At 42.8% G+C, this 16,096-nt stretch overlaps 1 protein-coding gene across 1 annotated transcript in view; it reads left to right on the top strand.

Annotated features, from left to right (window-relative positions):
- The first annotated feature begins 5,303 nt into the window (after positions 1 to 5,303).
- Positions 5,304 to 16,096, top strand: part of RIMKLA (ribosomal modification protein rimK like family member A) — a 67,232-nt gene continuing 56,439 nt past the window's right edge. Inside the window, exon 1 of the mRNA XM_072609740.1 lies at positions 5,304 to 5,586. Coding sequence (XP_072465841.1) covers positions 5,424 to 5,586 — 163 coding nt within the window. The 5' untranslated portion in view covers positions 5,304 to 5,423. The remainder of the gene's footprint in view (positions 5,587 to 16,096) is intronic.

The following is a 16,096-nucleotide window of genomic DNA, read 5'->3' as shown; positions in this document are numbered from 1 at the left end:
TTGGAAAATTTCAAAACCAACATTAAGACACATATATAGTATATATTATATAAATTATATATAATATACGTATACTATATAAATACAACTTCTTTTCCATTAATCATAGTATACATTATTTTATGCCAAAACATAAATTTTAAATACAATTTCTTCTTTTAAAATATTCCATAGAATATAGAATTTATAAAAATTATTTTTTTATTGTGTAGATTTGTATTTCTAATTACCGGTAATGACAAACTTGAAGCATCCTTTTTTGTTTGTTTGTTTAAGCATTAGGGTTCTTTCCCAAAACATTTTCAAATGCTTTTAATCAGAATGTTTAAATTCAAAGGATAGCTGATCTTTTGAACCAAACTGATTCCTATAAATCTTGTCAGAATTCTTGTCTAGGTTAAGTGCCGGATTTGGAGAGAACTTGAGTCCAACTGCTTCCTCTGTTACCTGCTCCTTACACAATCTTGTGCAAATCACTTCATGCTTTTTCTTCTGCAAAATAAAGAGGTTAGATTGGACCCCCATGATCCAGCTCTAAAACTATAATCTTATGCTTTTGTTTTGCTGCAGAGAACGAAAGAGGATTCTAACTGGTAATTTTTTATAAGGAATTTTTTTCTTTCTCAATTCAACAAACATTTATTAAGCTCCTACTATGTACCAGGCACAAAGAGAAAAATGAAATAGTCCCAACTCTCAAGGAGTTTCAATCTACTGATGGGACTTGTACCTAACACTATCTTCAAATGAAATGCACTCATTTAAAAAAAAATTTTACTTCAAAATAATGTTCCAGTTTCAGAACAATTTACCAATACTTGCTTTAGATATGTTAAGTATACCATGGAAACTAATGTATCAATACTTCAAATGAGTCAGCAAGGAGATATTCATAAGTAGGTAACATGAAATGTTTGGACAGGAAATCTTTGTCTTTGAATTCTGAAATCTGCTAATTATGTGTATTGGAGATTTTAACTTTCAGTTTTTGTTTGTGTCAATTCTGTGAATTTTTTTCTACTTGTGAGGTGGCATCTATTCTTTTCCACTCTGGAAAAATTTCTCCAAGTATTTCTTCAAATAAAAGTCATCTCCTAAAGCTTTGAAATGTACAGAGGATGTCAATCTGCATTAATAGAGAGAATTTCCTCACTAGGAGTTGCTATGCAAGGTGACAGGTTCAGACCAAGAATATATGGTTTTTGGTCCAAATATTTTTGTTTGGTATTTGTATGGTTTTTTTTTTGACTTGGTGTTTCTTTTCTCCACTCTTTCTATAACCATCTAGATGACTGATTTTGTTAAGAATTAGTCTGTGGGATTTTCATTTAGGATTTGTTCTTTGATTTCATCTTCATTATCCATTTTTAAACTATATTTATTTTTCTCGTTCTATTGCTGTTTTAAATTCTAGATTGCTTTGCACTTTTATGAGCTCTTATATGTGTGTGTGTATATATATATATATATATATATAATATATAAATTATTTTTTTTTTAGGTATTTTAAGCATCTACTCTGGGACAGATTCAGTTTACAAGCCTGTATCAGTTTTTTTCCTTATGCTAGAGAATTTCTTTATGGTATCAGAGTTTTTTTACTTTGCTTAGCATCTGTCAGATAAGTTGTTTTCATTTTCCACAGAATATCCCAGTTAGAGGAGACAGATTACATTCATACCAGCCATTACAGCTAGCTAGTGGAGACCAAGAAGAGCATGCAGGGAATCAAACTTGGAGTTGAACAACATAGTGGTATTTCTGACTGCATGAATATATGCATACATGTGGAGCCACACAGATGAAAAAGTGATGGTGTTGGAGTCAAGAGATCTGAGTTTGAATCCCAGAACTATTTCTATGACCTCAAGAAAGTCCTTCTCTTTCTGGGCCCCACTTCCTTAGTGAACTAAACTCAATGGTCTACAATGTTCTTCCTAGTTCTGTTGTCCTATTCTGTGGATTTGTGATTAAGACGTATCAAGGATAATCTAGGAGGGAAAAAAGAATGCTTTTTTTGTCTGTTTTTTGGGGTTTTTTTTTTGCTTTTAGCAACATGTGGCTTAAGGTGACTGGTGCGTATGCAAAGAGGATGAGATGGGCATATAATAGGATAAAAATTCTCCATCCCAATGGTAGCTGAGAGGTTGTTCTGTATAAGGGGCATGTTGCCTCCTTGGCTTTGCTCTCCAGAGGATAAAACTGAAGAAGTGGAAGCCAGAGAAAATCTGTATGCATATATGTACATATATCATAGATCATATGTGCATACATACATAGATTATACTATACATTATATATGCAGCTGTGATGTAATAGATGGTATATATGTGTAGGTATGTGTATATATGCTAAGACTCTGTACATATACACACATATATCTGCTTTAATAGTTTAGAACTGCACTAAGACTTTGGGGACACTGGGGATTGGCTGATCAATATAAGGAAAAACTTCCAAACAATTAGATAGATATATATATAAATCAGTTTAGAAGGGGAAGTTCCCCATCCCTGGGCATCTTCAAGAGGGACTAAACTGTCTCAGTGAAGATGCCGCATGAAGGAGGTTATCTCTGTGTTGGTCCTAAAGAAACAAAATGGAGATGGGAGGAAGAGGGAGAGGTCCAATGCAGTCCTAAAGAACAAGAACCATTTTTTTTTGCCTTTTCACTTGCTTTCATACTGTAAGATCCGTAGAGGCAGGAACTGTGTTACAAACAATTAGTGCTTAATCAATGTTTCCTCAGTTGAATTACATTCTCTTTTTCACAAAGGTTGGGCTCAACGACATGGAGATTTGGAGTCAGGAATTACTACAGATTTCAACTCTACCATTTACTATAACGCAACTTGCGTGACCCTTTAAAAGTGACTGTGTCTCGGGGCCTGTTCCATCATTTGTAAAACAGAAAAGTTGGAGTAGGTGGTCTCTAAGGCCCTTTCCAGCTCTAACCTTTGATTCTATACAATCTGGGTGATCCTCAGCAAGTCATTTCCTCTCTCCAGGCCTCAGTTTCCTCCTCTGTAAAATGAAGATGCTTGGACTAATTAAAGTTCTATGGGCTTTTTTTTTCAGTTCTAAATCCTGTAATCCCTACACTTGAAGTTCCTTTCGATTCAGTCTATGAACCATCAGCTGAGATGAAAATTTAATCTCTTTCAGAGGCAGTGAGGTGGCTCAGTGGATAGAGCAACCCCCTTCTCCCCAAGTCAGGACAATCTGCATTCAAATTCAGCCTCAGGCACCTACTAGCTGTGGGATCCTGGGCAAGTCACTCAAACCTGGATTGCCATAAAAAAAAACCCAAAACATTTTTGGGGTAGGAAAATAACCCTACCCCTTTCCTTCAAATTTCTTGTAGACTCCAGACTACAGGAGGTGAGTCTTTACCAGCTGTGGATTAAGGATATCATAAAATAAGATGACCATCAAGCTCCAAATCTAGCTCTTGTAGCAGAGCTGGGTTTTCAGGGACTATCTAATCCAACACCGTTATTTTCCAGAGAAGGAAATAGAGTACTCTGATTGAAATTAGTGGATTTATTTTCCCTTTCCCTTTTTAAACTATTTCAACCAATGGAGGCTTGTACTATAAATAGAATCATAAGATTTAGAACAGATGGGGCAGTAGCAATTATCCAGTTCAATTCTCTCGTGCTACAGATGAGGAAACTGAGGTTCAAAGTAAAGCGACAGGCCTGAAATCACACCAATAGTATCAGGACCGAGATTTGAATCCCTTGTTCTCCCGAATCCAGATCCAAGGTTTTTTCCACCACAGCACCCAAAATGGAGGAAAGGACTTCAGGCAGAAGTTTCTCGACTTAAGGGACCTCAGATTTCAACCAGTCCATTCACACATTTTTTCAGATGAACAAAAGAAGTCCGGGGAAGTGAAATGTCTTGCTTAAGGTCACACAAGTAGCGTAGGATTATGTAATTAGAAGTGGAACGAACCTGAAAGAGCAGACAGTCCAACCCACTCATCTTACAGATGAGGTAACCTGGGGCACACAGAGGTTAGGGACTTGTCCAAGGTCAAATCGCTAGCGTAGGTTTATAGATGTAAGGGCTGGAAGAAACCTGGGAGACTTTGAAATTGAGAACTGGAAGAGATCTTAGAGGTCATCTAATCCAGTGCCCTCCTCCCACCCCCGTTTTACAGAGGAGAACCTCGAGCCCAGACTTGCCCAAGATTGGGGAAGAAGTCATTGAGAGAGGCACGGCTTTGCTCGCAGTCCCCGATTTCAAACTCTGCGGGGTCTTTTCCCGCACTACGCAGCCTCACCCTCAGAACCCTCTTGCGGGACAGCGGCCACATTCAGGTCTCTCGCGGCGGGCGCCTATTCCCATCCCAGCCTGGCCCCGTCTTCGCTCCGCGGTCCAGCTCGGGCACTAAAGGTCCCAGAGGCTCCAAGCCCAGGGTTTGGGTCCGTAATGCCCAGAAGGAGCTGACTGCGGAGCCCTGTCCCAGTGTCCGAGGTCATGGTCACTGTCACCACCCCCGCCAACCTGCGGCACTGCGCTTTGCCCCCCCCCCCCCGGAATTGCACCTCCCCCCATCCTATGTCCTTCCCCCCTCCCTTCTTTCTCTCCCTTCCATTCTAATTCCCCCTCCTCTTCTTTAGCCTCCTCTCCCCTTCCCTCCCTCTCTTCTCCCTCTCCTTTTCATCTCCCCTCTCCCTCTCCCCTCCCCCTCCTCTTCCTTTCCCGAGGGAGCCGGAGGCCCGGCCCTCGGCTCGTTGGCAGTGCGGGTGGGGAGGGGATGCCCGAGCACTATGTGACTCGCTTCGGGCGGGGCCACGTGCCAGCCCAGGCGGGAGGGATGCCGGGGTGGTCCCCTGCGCCGAGGCCCCGGCTCCTCCCCCGGCCGCCGCATGCCGAGAGACCCGACTACCGTACTGCCCCCACCAGCATACCGGCCTGTCGGGCTGCCTGGCCCGCGGGCTGGAGGGCTGGCTGGCTGGCTGGCAGGCGTCGGCCCGGCGCTGGGCGCGGCTCCGGGTGGGCCGACACTGCAGTTGGGCCGAGGCGCCGTCCCGCGTCCCGCTCGCGCGGGCGCTGATTGGCTGGGCGGCCCCGGGGCCGGGCGGCGGCGGCGGCGCTGATTGGCTGCTGCGCAGACTCGCTGGGTCAGGGCTGCAGAGGCGGCGGCTGTAGCGGTGTCGGTGGCGGTGGCGGCGGCGGCTGTGTTGGGGGGTTTTCGGCTCGCAGCCGTCGGCAGCTCCCGAGCTCCGAGTCCAGAGCCCCGGGTCCGAGCCCGAGCTGCAGCCGCCGCCGCCCGGCCCGCGATGTCAGCGGCCTGAGCGAGCGAGGACCGGAGGAGAGCGGACCAGCTTCGCCCTGCCCTGCCCTGCCCTGCCCGCCCTCCTCGTCCTCCTGCCCGCGCCCCCGGCCCCGGCCCCCCGCCCCCGGCCGCCATGTGCTCCAGCCTCTGGTTCCTGACGGACCGGAGGATCCGCGAGGACTACCCGCAGGTGCAGATCCTGCGCGCCCTCCGGCAGCGCTGCTCCGAGCAGGACGTGCGCTTCAGGGCCGTGCTCATGGACCAGATCGCCGTCACCGTCGTCGGCGGCCACCTCGGTGAGCTCGGGCTGCGGGCGGGGGCCGCGCGGCGCTGTGCCCCCAGCACTGCCGGCGTCTCGGGGCACGGACCCCCGAGGGAGGAGGGTGCCGGCCACCCTGCCCTGCCCCGGGGCGCGCGGGGCTTGCGCTGGCCAGTGCCCCGTAGTCAGGCCGGGGCGGGGGCTCCTGGACCAGCCGGCAGGGCACTTTGGTGGGCTCTCTCCACTCCTGCCTACTCCCCCGTTTTAACACGTAGTTCCCAACTGTGCGGGTGTTGGAGTCACCTTTGGGGTGTCCCACTGACGCTACCACATTTCTTTGGCACGTAAAAAAGTAAGAAAAACCATTTTTAAAGCTTGAACTCTGTTAAAGATTATGTAATTTGGCTTTAAAATAATTTCATTTTGAACTTAGGGTTTTTTTTCATAGTGCATGAATTATTTCTAAGCCCTCTGTGCTGTCAGTGAAAAAATTTAGTTTCTTTCCAAGATTTCCGAACATTTTCACTGTTGAAAACCTGGAGACCTTGGAGAAAGCTGATGGCAAAATTTACAGAATTCTCCCCCCCAATTTATAGAATTTACAATTCTCTCCCCCAATTTACAGAATTTTCAGCTTAAAAAGAAAAAGTTCTGCAGAAAGGTACATAGGATGAATAGGATATAGGAACCAACCTAAGCTGTCCAGGGGGGAGGGGAGGGGAAACCCATCAAATCTGATCATAAAATTTGAGGTAAGTCCTAGTGTTAAGGAATAAAGTAAACCCCTGGTCTAATGTCAAGTCCTAGACTGTTGTTTTGCTTGGATTTGCCCAGATTGCGTATAGAGTACTTCCCTGGAGCTGGCATGTTTGCAGGGGTTATCACCCATAGAGGACCTTGTTAATGTTCTGAAATATAGTGATAAAGGAATCCCCTGCATAGCAGAAACAGGTAAGGTAGAAACAGAAGGAATGCCACTTTGGCTCAGCCTGGTGATCCACTCAACCCAGGGTTGTACATCTCCCAGGGATACCAAGAACTCTTTTGTAGGAATTAGTGAGTTGACCTCTATGACAATGATCCCATAAGGTTAGGAATGGCCACACATCTTTAATTTCCCATTAATACAAATGTTCTCCAACTTGGGAATGTCTGCCTGAATTACAAATGACTCATCCTTCACCATAAGCCATGTCCATTTTCTATTAATTTCTGAAGTCCAACCTACTACTGTCACTGGGTTTGCCCACCAAACCCTCCACTTATTTTTCTTACCCAATCTTCCTTACCACTCCCTTCCCCAAAGGGATCAGGCTGAGTCAGGTTCAGTGTCAGGTAGCTCAGGCCTCAAGACTCAGGTAGACTTAGGGCTTCTCCTGTTACTCTGTCATCTCCTTGGTTCAGGACTTCAAGGATCTGTGGTTCCCTTGTTTTGTACCTCCAGCAATGCAGGTGACTGTAATAGTGAATCTTTTTGAGTTGCTGTGGCTGCCAGATTTCATTCCCTGGTGGTCCTCTTTCTAATAAGCCTCTCCACATTAAGCTAGTCCTTGTATGACAGATGAAGCTGGTAACCAGGCCTGTACTCAAGCCTTTTCATCCTAGAACTATCCAGAGGTTGTACTTCCCCTTGTGTACATCTCTTTTGAGAAATCAGGTTCAGTTGCATGTTAAAATGAGGCTTTAGAAGTTACTGCAGAATGGGTTACATGAGCCCTTATAGGCTAACCTATTGTTGCCCTATTCTTTGTGACCCCATTTGGGGTTTTCCTGGCAAGGATGCTGGCGTGGTTTGCCATTTCCTTCTCCAGCTCATTTTACAGATGAGGAACTGAGGCAAATTGAGTTAAGTGACTTGTCCAGGGTCACACAGCTAGTAAGCACCTGGGGTTGGCTTTGAACTCAGGAAGATCCAGGCCAGCACCACCTTGCTGACCCTGTATGCTATTGTAGGAACCTTTATAATTTATAATTTCTGTTGTAGAAATGTGTTCTACATGCTAGATGACCAACTTAACAGAGAAAATATTGGAAAACAGACCATTTGTAAGTTGGAGACTACCTGTAATCTGCCATGAGGCAATCATCCATAAATTGATCTGAACAGTTGTCACATATTTTCAGCTTATATCAGCTCATGGGGACATGTATAAAGTCATGCTGAAGCATGATGGACAGAATGCTCACCTTGGAGTTAGGACAAATTGAGTTTGAATTCTGTCTCTGACACATAATAGCTGTGGGACTACATGTAAATCATTTGACTTCTCTAAACTTCAGTTGCCTCATCTGTGAAATAGGAATGATAATGCCTGTATTAATACTTCACAAATTTGTTGTGAGATTCAAATGAGATCATGTATGTGAAATGCTTTGTAAACTTTAAAATACTATATCATTGTCAATTATTGGTGATGTTATTTAACTAGTGTCTCTTAGGGTTCGGACTCTCACTTATAACATTTCCAAAGTTGATTGCCTTTTTATTCCATTAAGAATTTTTTAAACCATTTTGGGGATCTTATGTTTTTCCAGTCCATATTCCATTGAACATCCAGATTTGATGTTTCCCTCCTATTCTGTTTGCAATTGTAAAAACTTTGTGTTGAGATTTGATAATACTTTCTTTCCAAGCTGTAATCTTGGAAAACTGTTTTTTAGTCTCTCTGAATGTGGAAGAAAGTCCTTCCACTCCAGTGTACACCAATTTTCTAGTCTCTGTTTTGGGGTACCATATTCCACCCCAGTGTTTATATTAGTCACTCGATAAACATTTATTAAACTCTGACTATGTGTCAAGCACTGTGCTAAGCACTAGACAAGGAGAAGATGGTCCCTGCTCTCGAGGATCTCACAGTCTAATGGAAAAGATAGCATGAGAATAACTACATACAAACAAGCCTATATAATTGGAGATAAACAAAAAAGGGAAGGCACTAGAATTAAGAAGACTTGGGAAAGACTTCCTGAATAAAGTGGGATTTTAGCTGAGACTTGAAGGAAGTAGGGACTTGGGAATGGAGAGGGAGAGCATTCCAGGCATGGCAGATGGTCAATAAAAATGCCTGGAGTTGGGAGGCAGAGGGTCTTGTTCAAGAAACATCCAGGAGGCCAGTGTTGCTGGATAGCAGAATACATAGAAGAGCTGTCAGGTATGAGAAAACTGGAAAGTTTTTTGGGGGGCAGGTCATGAAATTCAGGGTATGTTTTTTCCCAGTCTAGAGAACTAAGTCTAGAAAATGAGACCCCCAAAATGGCAAGAACAGCATAAAAAATAACCGTCACTAAATAAATCCTCTCCCTGTTTGGAAAAGCAAAGGTTACAGCTTTTTGACTAGAAGAAAATGTCACCATTTGTTTGTATTGTTCATGGTGGGCAAATGGGCCATTGCATCAGTATTCAGAGGTTATTTTCAGTGGGGCTGATTCTGGTGGATAGAATACTATAACCCAAGTACAGATCATAAAACAGACATTTTCTCACCACCTATGGAAGGATGGGAGTTTATAGTCAGAAGCTGATTGATTAAAGCAAGATATGAGCCCTTGTTTGCAGTTTGTTCTAAAGCTAAGTCAAACTGTACAGCCAAAGTGCTCTTCTGAAAGGATTCCAAACTCTTGTTGCTCAGTTGTTTTTCAGTCAAGTCTGACTCTCCATGACCCCATTTGGGATTTTCTTGGCAAAGATACTAGCGTAGTTGCCATTTCCTTCTCCAGTTCACTTTACAGATGAGGAAATTGAGGCAGGCAGGGTTGAGTACCTTGCCTAGGGTCACACAGCTAGTAAGTATCTGAGGCCAGATTTGAACTTAGAAAGATGAATCTTCCTGTTTCCAAGCCGAGTGCTCTGTCATACACTGCATCACCTAGCTGCCCTATTCTAAACTCTTCTGCCTCTAAATTTGGATAAGCCACTGCTCTCTCGACCTTAGTATCCTCATCTGTAAAATGAGAAGATTGGATTTATCCATCTTCTGGGTTTTAGCACTAGCAATATTCTATGTTCTGTGACTCTAAATTTCAAGTTATAATGATAGCTAAGAGAGGCAGTGTGATATAATGGATAGAGAGCTGGTCTTAGAGTCAGACGGCTCTGGGCTCTGGGTAACTTGAACTGATTTCCTGACCCTGGGTAACCACCTCTCACTGCTCCAGGCCACTATTTAATACTTTGAGATAGATTGACATTGGTAACAGGAAATTCTTTACTAGGGGTTCTGTGCACCAGCAAATTCACAGGTCAGGCCTGTCTCCTCTCCTGTTTCCCACCAGAGAGAGAGAGAGAGAGAGAGAGAGAGAGAGAGAGAGAGAGATGTGAATGAGAAACAATATGGTAGCTTAGAAAGAGCACTAATCCTGGAATTAGAAGACCCAGGTTTGATGGGTCTAACTGTCACGTACTAATTTTGTAAATTAAAACAAGTGACTTCAACCACTCAGAGCCTCTGTTTCTTCATCAGTAAGCCAAAAAATACCTATCGATATGATCTCTCGGTATATATAGTGCTTAACATTTATTATCTCTGTGTGAGATGTGACTTATGCAGCCTAGGTTAAACCTTGCTTGGTTTGGGGCGGGGGGGGGGGGGGGGGGGGGAGTGAGGGCAGGAGGGGAGGTTAGCGTGAAACTAAGACCAATGGAGACAAGTCATGGTGAGGAAGATTTCGCGGGACCATCAGGAGGAACCTCCTAGTCATTAGGACTGTGGAATATAAAATGAGCAGAATTATAAGGCAGTTAATTCTCTGTCATAGACTCAGATCCTTGAGATATACTGGAGACTTTTTTTCGAGCTGACACCGAGCCTTGCCTATCCCTCCAGAGTCTTTTCTAGGCTAAACATCCCCAGATCTTGTTTGAATAATTACATTTAATGTGAGGAGTGCCAAAATTTAGCCAAAAATTAGCTCAGCTCAAAATTAGCTGAGGCTAGTGAGAAAAATCTATCAAAAAAGCTTCATTTTTTATCTATATTAAGGAAAAGAAGAGTAGCCAACTCAGAAGAACTTGGGAAAACTTACACAAACTGATGCAAAGTGAAATGAGCAACACCAAGAGAACATGGTACATAGTAACCAGCAATATTGTAGGATGATCAGTTTTGAATGGCTTAGCTATCCTTAGCAATACAAAGTTCCAAGACAAATACAAAGGACTTAGGATAAAAAAATGCTATTCACCTCCCGGCAAAGAACTGATAGAGTCTGAATGCAGATTGAAGCGCACTTTTTTGCTTTATTATTCTTGGTTTTTGTCTTTTTTGATCTGCGTTTTCTTTTGCAACATGGCCAATATGAAAATGTTTTGTATAACTTATATATATTAATCTATATCAAATTGCTTGCCTTTTCATGAAGAGGGGGAGAAGAGGGAGGGAAAGAATATGGAACTCAAAATAAAAAAATGAATGTTAAAAAATACTTGTTTACGTGTAATTGAGAAAAATAAAATAAAAATTAAATGCTACAATAAAAACAGAAAGACTAGCATAGAAGGTATAGAACAACTGCTCTGGGTAGATAAGGCAAAGGGGAGGAAGCAGAGCCTCTGAGTTCTTATTTTGCCTCTACTTTTTTTGTCAAGGAGAAAGTGACCCCAGTAATGGGCTAATGATGACTTTTGTTGACGTTTATAGCAGAGAACAAAGGACTTGCGTGATAGACCTGAAATGCTTCTATCTTTCTTTGCCAAAAAACCCCCAATCTTTAGACTAGAAAGAAGGAACAAAAATTCCTAGTAGGGAGTTAATCTCCAAGATAAATAGGGAGGTAGAGCTCCTAGCTACTCTAGGTGAGTTCCAGTCACCCAGCTTGAATGGACTGCCTCTTAAGAGTACTGAAGGAACTGGCAGATTTGTTTACATGACCATGGTGCCACCATGGGACTTAAAAACTGGCAAATGTAAATTTCAGGGATAGTGTGATTGCACTCTTGGTATTTTGCAATGTGTTATCACAGGGATTCACGAACATCTAGAAATGGAGTGATTTCTCAGACCTAGTATGATTTCATCAAAGACAGGTCATGCCAGACTATTTCCTTTTTAGAGAAGGTTACTAAGTTGGTAGATCAGGTGCAAAGGTGCAAATATGGTGCAAATATGATTTATTGCAATTTTAGCGAAGCATTTGTCATAGCCTCTTGTGCCTGAAGAATAGATTGAGAGATGGGGGCTAGATGATGGTACAATTAGGTGATTGTGTAATAACGGTGATTGTACAATTAAGTGATGGTTGGTTGGTTGGTTGTTGTCCTTCGTTGTCGAAGCGGACCAAAATGACATCACCATGATAAAGTGAAGTTTCAATATGTCCAACTGTGGCTGATTAGACCAATATAAGCTTGGAATGCTCTACTACAGATTGGATACAGACAGTCTGTGTGAACATTTGGGGTGGATATTCCAAATCTGCACATCCTATGTTTACTTTGTGCTGTCTCAATTCTGCTTTGCTCATAGAGCACAGCACCCTTTCTGATGGCACACCATGCTGAGCGGTCCTGTACCAGTGTCTCCCATGTTGCACAGTCAAATCCAAAGTTCCTGAGAGAGACCTTGAGAGTGTCCTTGTATCTCTTCTTTTGACCACCATACGATCGCCTGCCCCATGTGAGTTCTCCATAAAATAGTCTTTTTGGCAAGTATATATTTTGCGGCCAGCCCATTGGAGCTGCGCTCTCTGAAGCACAGTTTGAATGCTTGGCAGTTCAGCTCGAACGAGGTCTTCAGTGCCTGGTACCTTATCCTGCCAGGTGTACCAGGTGACGCTATAATTAGGTGAACTGATTGAATGACCAGATCCAAAGAAGACTCACTACCTGATCATTGTAGTGTGGAGGGCTTAGTGGAATACCCCTGAGATCTGGGCTATTGAACATTTTGGTTGGTGTCTTGGATAGGTGGCAGCTAGGTGGTGCAGTGGATAGAGCACCAGTGCAGGAGTCAGAGGACCTGAGTTCAAATCTCACCTCAGACACTTGACACTCACTAGCTGTGTGACCTTGGGCAAGTCACTTAATCCCAACTGCCTCATCCTGGGTCACCTCCAGTCATCCTGATGAATAACTGGTCACTGGATTCAGATGGCTGTGGAGAAGTGAGGCTGGTGACCTGCACAGCCCTTCCTCAAAACAAAGTCAAGTGCAAGTCATGTCATCATTTCTCTGATGCCTTGGTCTTCTTCAGCAATGAAGGACGAACATATAACATGTGGTGTCTTGGAAAAAGACCAATGGTATGTTTATTAGATTTGACTATGACACAGAGCTGGGAGTGATAGCTAATGCAATGTATTCAAAATTCAAAGAGATCTTGATAGGTTAGAATATCTAAGATTAAATTTAATTGGGACAAATAGATGAATTCTTACAGTTGGGTTAAAAAATGAATTGTACCAATACCTTTCTTTATCCAAGAAAGGGTCCAGTTTTGTATACCACAGTTTAGAAAACCACGATGACTTTTGTAGAGGGCACATTGTTGTGGACCTCCTTTTTCTGCCAACAGAATATATTTCAGAGATACATGATTTCTATATGGTGGGATATAATTGCTGCTTTGGAAGAACTTTGGAATAAAAGAGAAATTAAATTTGTTCTGCCTGGTCCCAGAGAGCAGAACTAGGAACAATGAGTAGATTAAAAATGAGCATACTTTTAATTATAATATAAATGTTAAGGGGTTAATGAAAAAGAAAAGGAAAACTTTCTACAGGAACAGCTGCATGGCTCAGAGGAAAGACTGCTAGATTTGGAGTTTGAATTTGGGTTTGAATTTCTCCTTAGCCCCTTTTTTGCCTATGTGACCTTGGGAAATCTTATTCACTTTCCTCATCTGTAAAATGAAGGGTCTGGACCAGATAACCCCTGATGTCCCTTCCATATCAAAATCCATGATCTTGGGATTCTAACCATCCTATGCGAAGATGGAGCCACCTGTCCCAGGAGGCAATGAGTTTCTCCTAACTAGATGTTCTTGAGCAAAAGCTGGGTGGACATGTGTGTGCTATGTTCTAGAGAAAATTTCTGTGAAGGTGCAGATTGGAGTAGATGCTCTTCGAAGTCTTGTATCTCTCTGAAATTCTGTGAGGACATGCTGCAAGGAGTGAGTCATTTTCTTCCCTATTGGAATTTGTTGGGGTTTTTTTTATTGCTTCAATGGAATTTCATTCTTGTGACTCTCCCATCCCCCTTTAGCTTTTCCTTTTGGAGGAAATACTTTTACTGAAGGGGTTGGGAAAGAGTCCAGATTGTAAGGTGTTAGTGCCTGAGTGGGGGATGGGAAATTGGAGGTTAGAACAGGAGTTCTTAACCTTTTTGAGTCATGGACTGCTTTGGCTCTCTGGTGACACCTTCTCAGAACAATGTTTTTAAAGGAAGGAAAAACTGAATTTCAGTTGGAGCCTAATAAGAATAAAGATATAGTTTTTTCCCTTCCAAATTTATAGACCCTTAAAATCTATTCATGAATACCAGAGTAAGAACTCTCTGTTCCAGAGTTTCCCTCCCAGAGCAAACAGGAGGGAAATTATATTGTTAATGTAATTTTAGGGCAAGCTTATATATTATGTGAAATTAGGGGTCCCTGGCAAGCAGATTGGGCTTTCCCATTAGGTCTGGAAACTAGGACCTCCAAGGTTGTGGTTGCTGCCATGCCCTAATTTTCTGTTTAAAGTAAAAAAGATTTTTTTTCAACACAACAGACTCTTCAGGACAAATGCCAGTACATTCCCTGAAAATAGTTAGAGAACTGCCTAGTAGCCTGATCAGGACTGATAGTCCCTAATGCTTTCCATTTTTGCTCCTTACCCATTGTTAACTGGAGGGAAGGATGTGTGCTTTAGTTTGGAGAGCTTCCCACTGACTTTATCCATTGTCTTTGACCCGAGGTCCTTTGGCCTTTATTTACATTGTAGAAGTAATTGTGCCCGTTCTTTTGGCTGTACTTTGGCCCTACTGTCATCTGCTGCTGTGCCATGGTACCATCTCTGACATCTGCCCAGATTATCTGAGTGGAGGAGACTGCATTCCAAATCAGTGCCACCCCCAGGGGATTTACTGCCTTTTCAGTCTTATCAAGGATTCATGAAAATTAAAAGGAGCTTCTCACAAAAAAAGTGAAGTATCGTCTAGTGAAAATTATCCCACAACTCCAAACAGTCCTCAGGGTCTAGATGCTTACTCTGTCTCCAAGCAAACATTGGAGAGAGTGGTGGGAATGAAAGGGTGGCTTGATTCAGACTCCCTCCAGCTAATATCCATTGGGTCTTCTCTCTTCTCCAGGGTAACAGATGTCCCCAAAGGAGTGATGCATTTCTTGCCATTTATCAATAAGAATAAGCTTTTCCCTTGTCTCAGATTGGCTTTAATGGTGGAATCTCCAAACAAGTACCCACAAGGGGTCATCCAACATCTAGTGAGGGGGAAACCACTGCCTCTTAAAGCAACCTTTTCTGCTTCTGAATTGCTCTAGTTTCTCAGACTTTCTCTCTTACATCAAAGCTCTTTGCATCTTTCATCTTTTATTCTTAGTTCTGCACCCTGGGGTTAAGCAAAACTAGTTCTATTTATCCTTGAAGGGCACCAGTTTATCTCCACCCACTACTCCCATTGTGACTTATCTCCTCTAGGCAAAGTATCCCTAGTTTCTTCCATTGCTCCTCACGTGGTATGACCTCAAGGTCCTTTGCCTCTTCTCCAAAACTGTGGTTCCCTGAATTGAGGCTGTACTTGAGATGTGATCTGACCAGAGCAGAGGACAGTGGAATTCTCATTTCTCTAGTCCATGATACTATTTCTTTCATAATGCAACCTAATATTATATTACCTGTTTTGGCTACCATATCATAGACTTAGTCTGCTAAGATTGCCAGATCTTTTTCAGTCAATTCATGCTCAAGTCAAGACATCACCTGTGATGTCATTGGTCCTCTTTGAATATGAAGGATGAACATTTATCACTATAAAATTTTATCTTAAAGCCTTTTGGATCCTGACTGTGTCATCCTGTGTGACTGACTCCATCCCTCCCCACTTTGTGCTAAGTGAACATTTGATAAATAGCCTATTTGTGCCTTTATCCAGGTCACCGCCAAAAATGTAAAAGCCGACCATGGACAGGTTTCAAGGGCAAACCACTTGAAATCACCTGACAAGTTAACCTTCATCAATTAATGGCTACTCTTTGAACTGGAGGTTCACTTAGTATCCGATTCACCTAATTGTACTATTGCCTAGCCCACATTTCTATCTTTGCTACAAGCATGAGAGACTGTTAAAACAGAGAAACTATGTCAATAGCATTCCCCTGATCTGTCAATCTAATAACTTTGTCCAGAAAAAAACAACAACCGAAAACCAAAAGCCATGGTTAATCTGTTTACAGTGAAACCCCATTGACCTTTGTGATTACTGCCTTCTTTTCTCCACCTTCCCTAACCATCCCTTTAATAATACATTTTAGACTTTTGCTAGCAATCGGAATCAAAGTTTTCAGACTTCAATCTTTTCCCTCCTTTTGGAAATTGAGGCATTTGCTTAAGTCTGC

The sequence above is a fragment of the Notamacropus eugenii genome, chromosome 5 (assembly GCF_028372415.1).
Source record: "Notamacropus eugenii isolate mMacEug1 chromosome 5, mMacEug1.pri_v2, whole genome shotgun sequence".
In the NCBI taxonomy this organism is placed as follows: Eukaryota; Metazoa; Chordata; class Mammalia; order Diprotodontia; family Macropodidae; genus Notamacropus; species Notamacropus eugenii.
The sequence above is the reverse complement of the archived record's forward strand: the minus strand, read 5'-3'. Positions and strand labels throughout refer to the sequence as shown.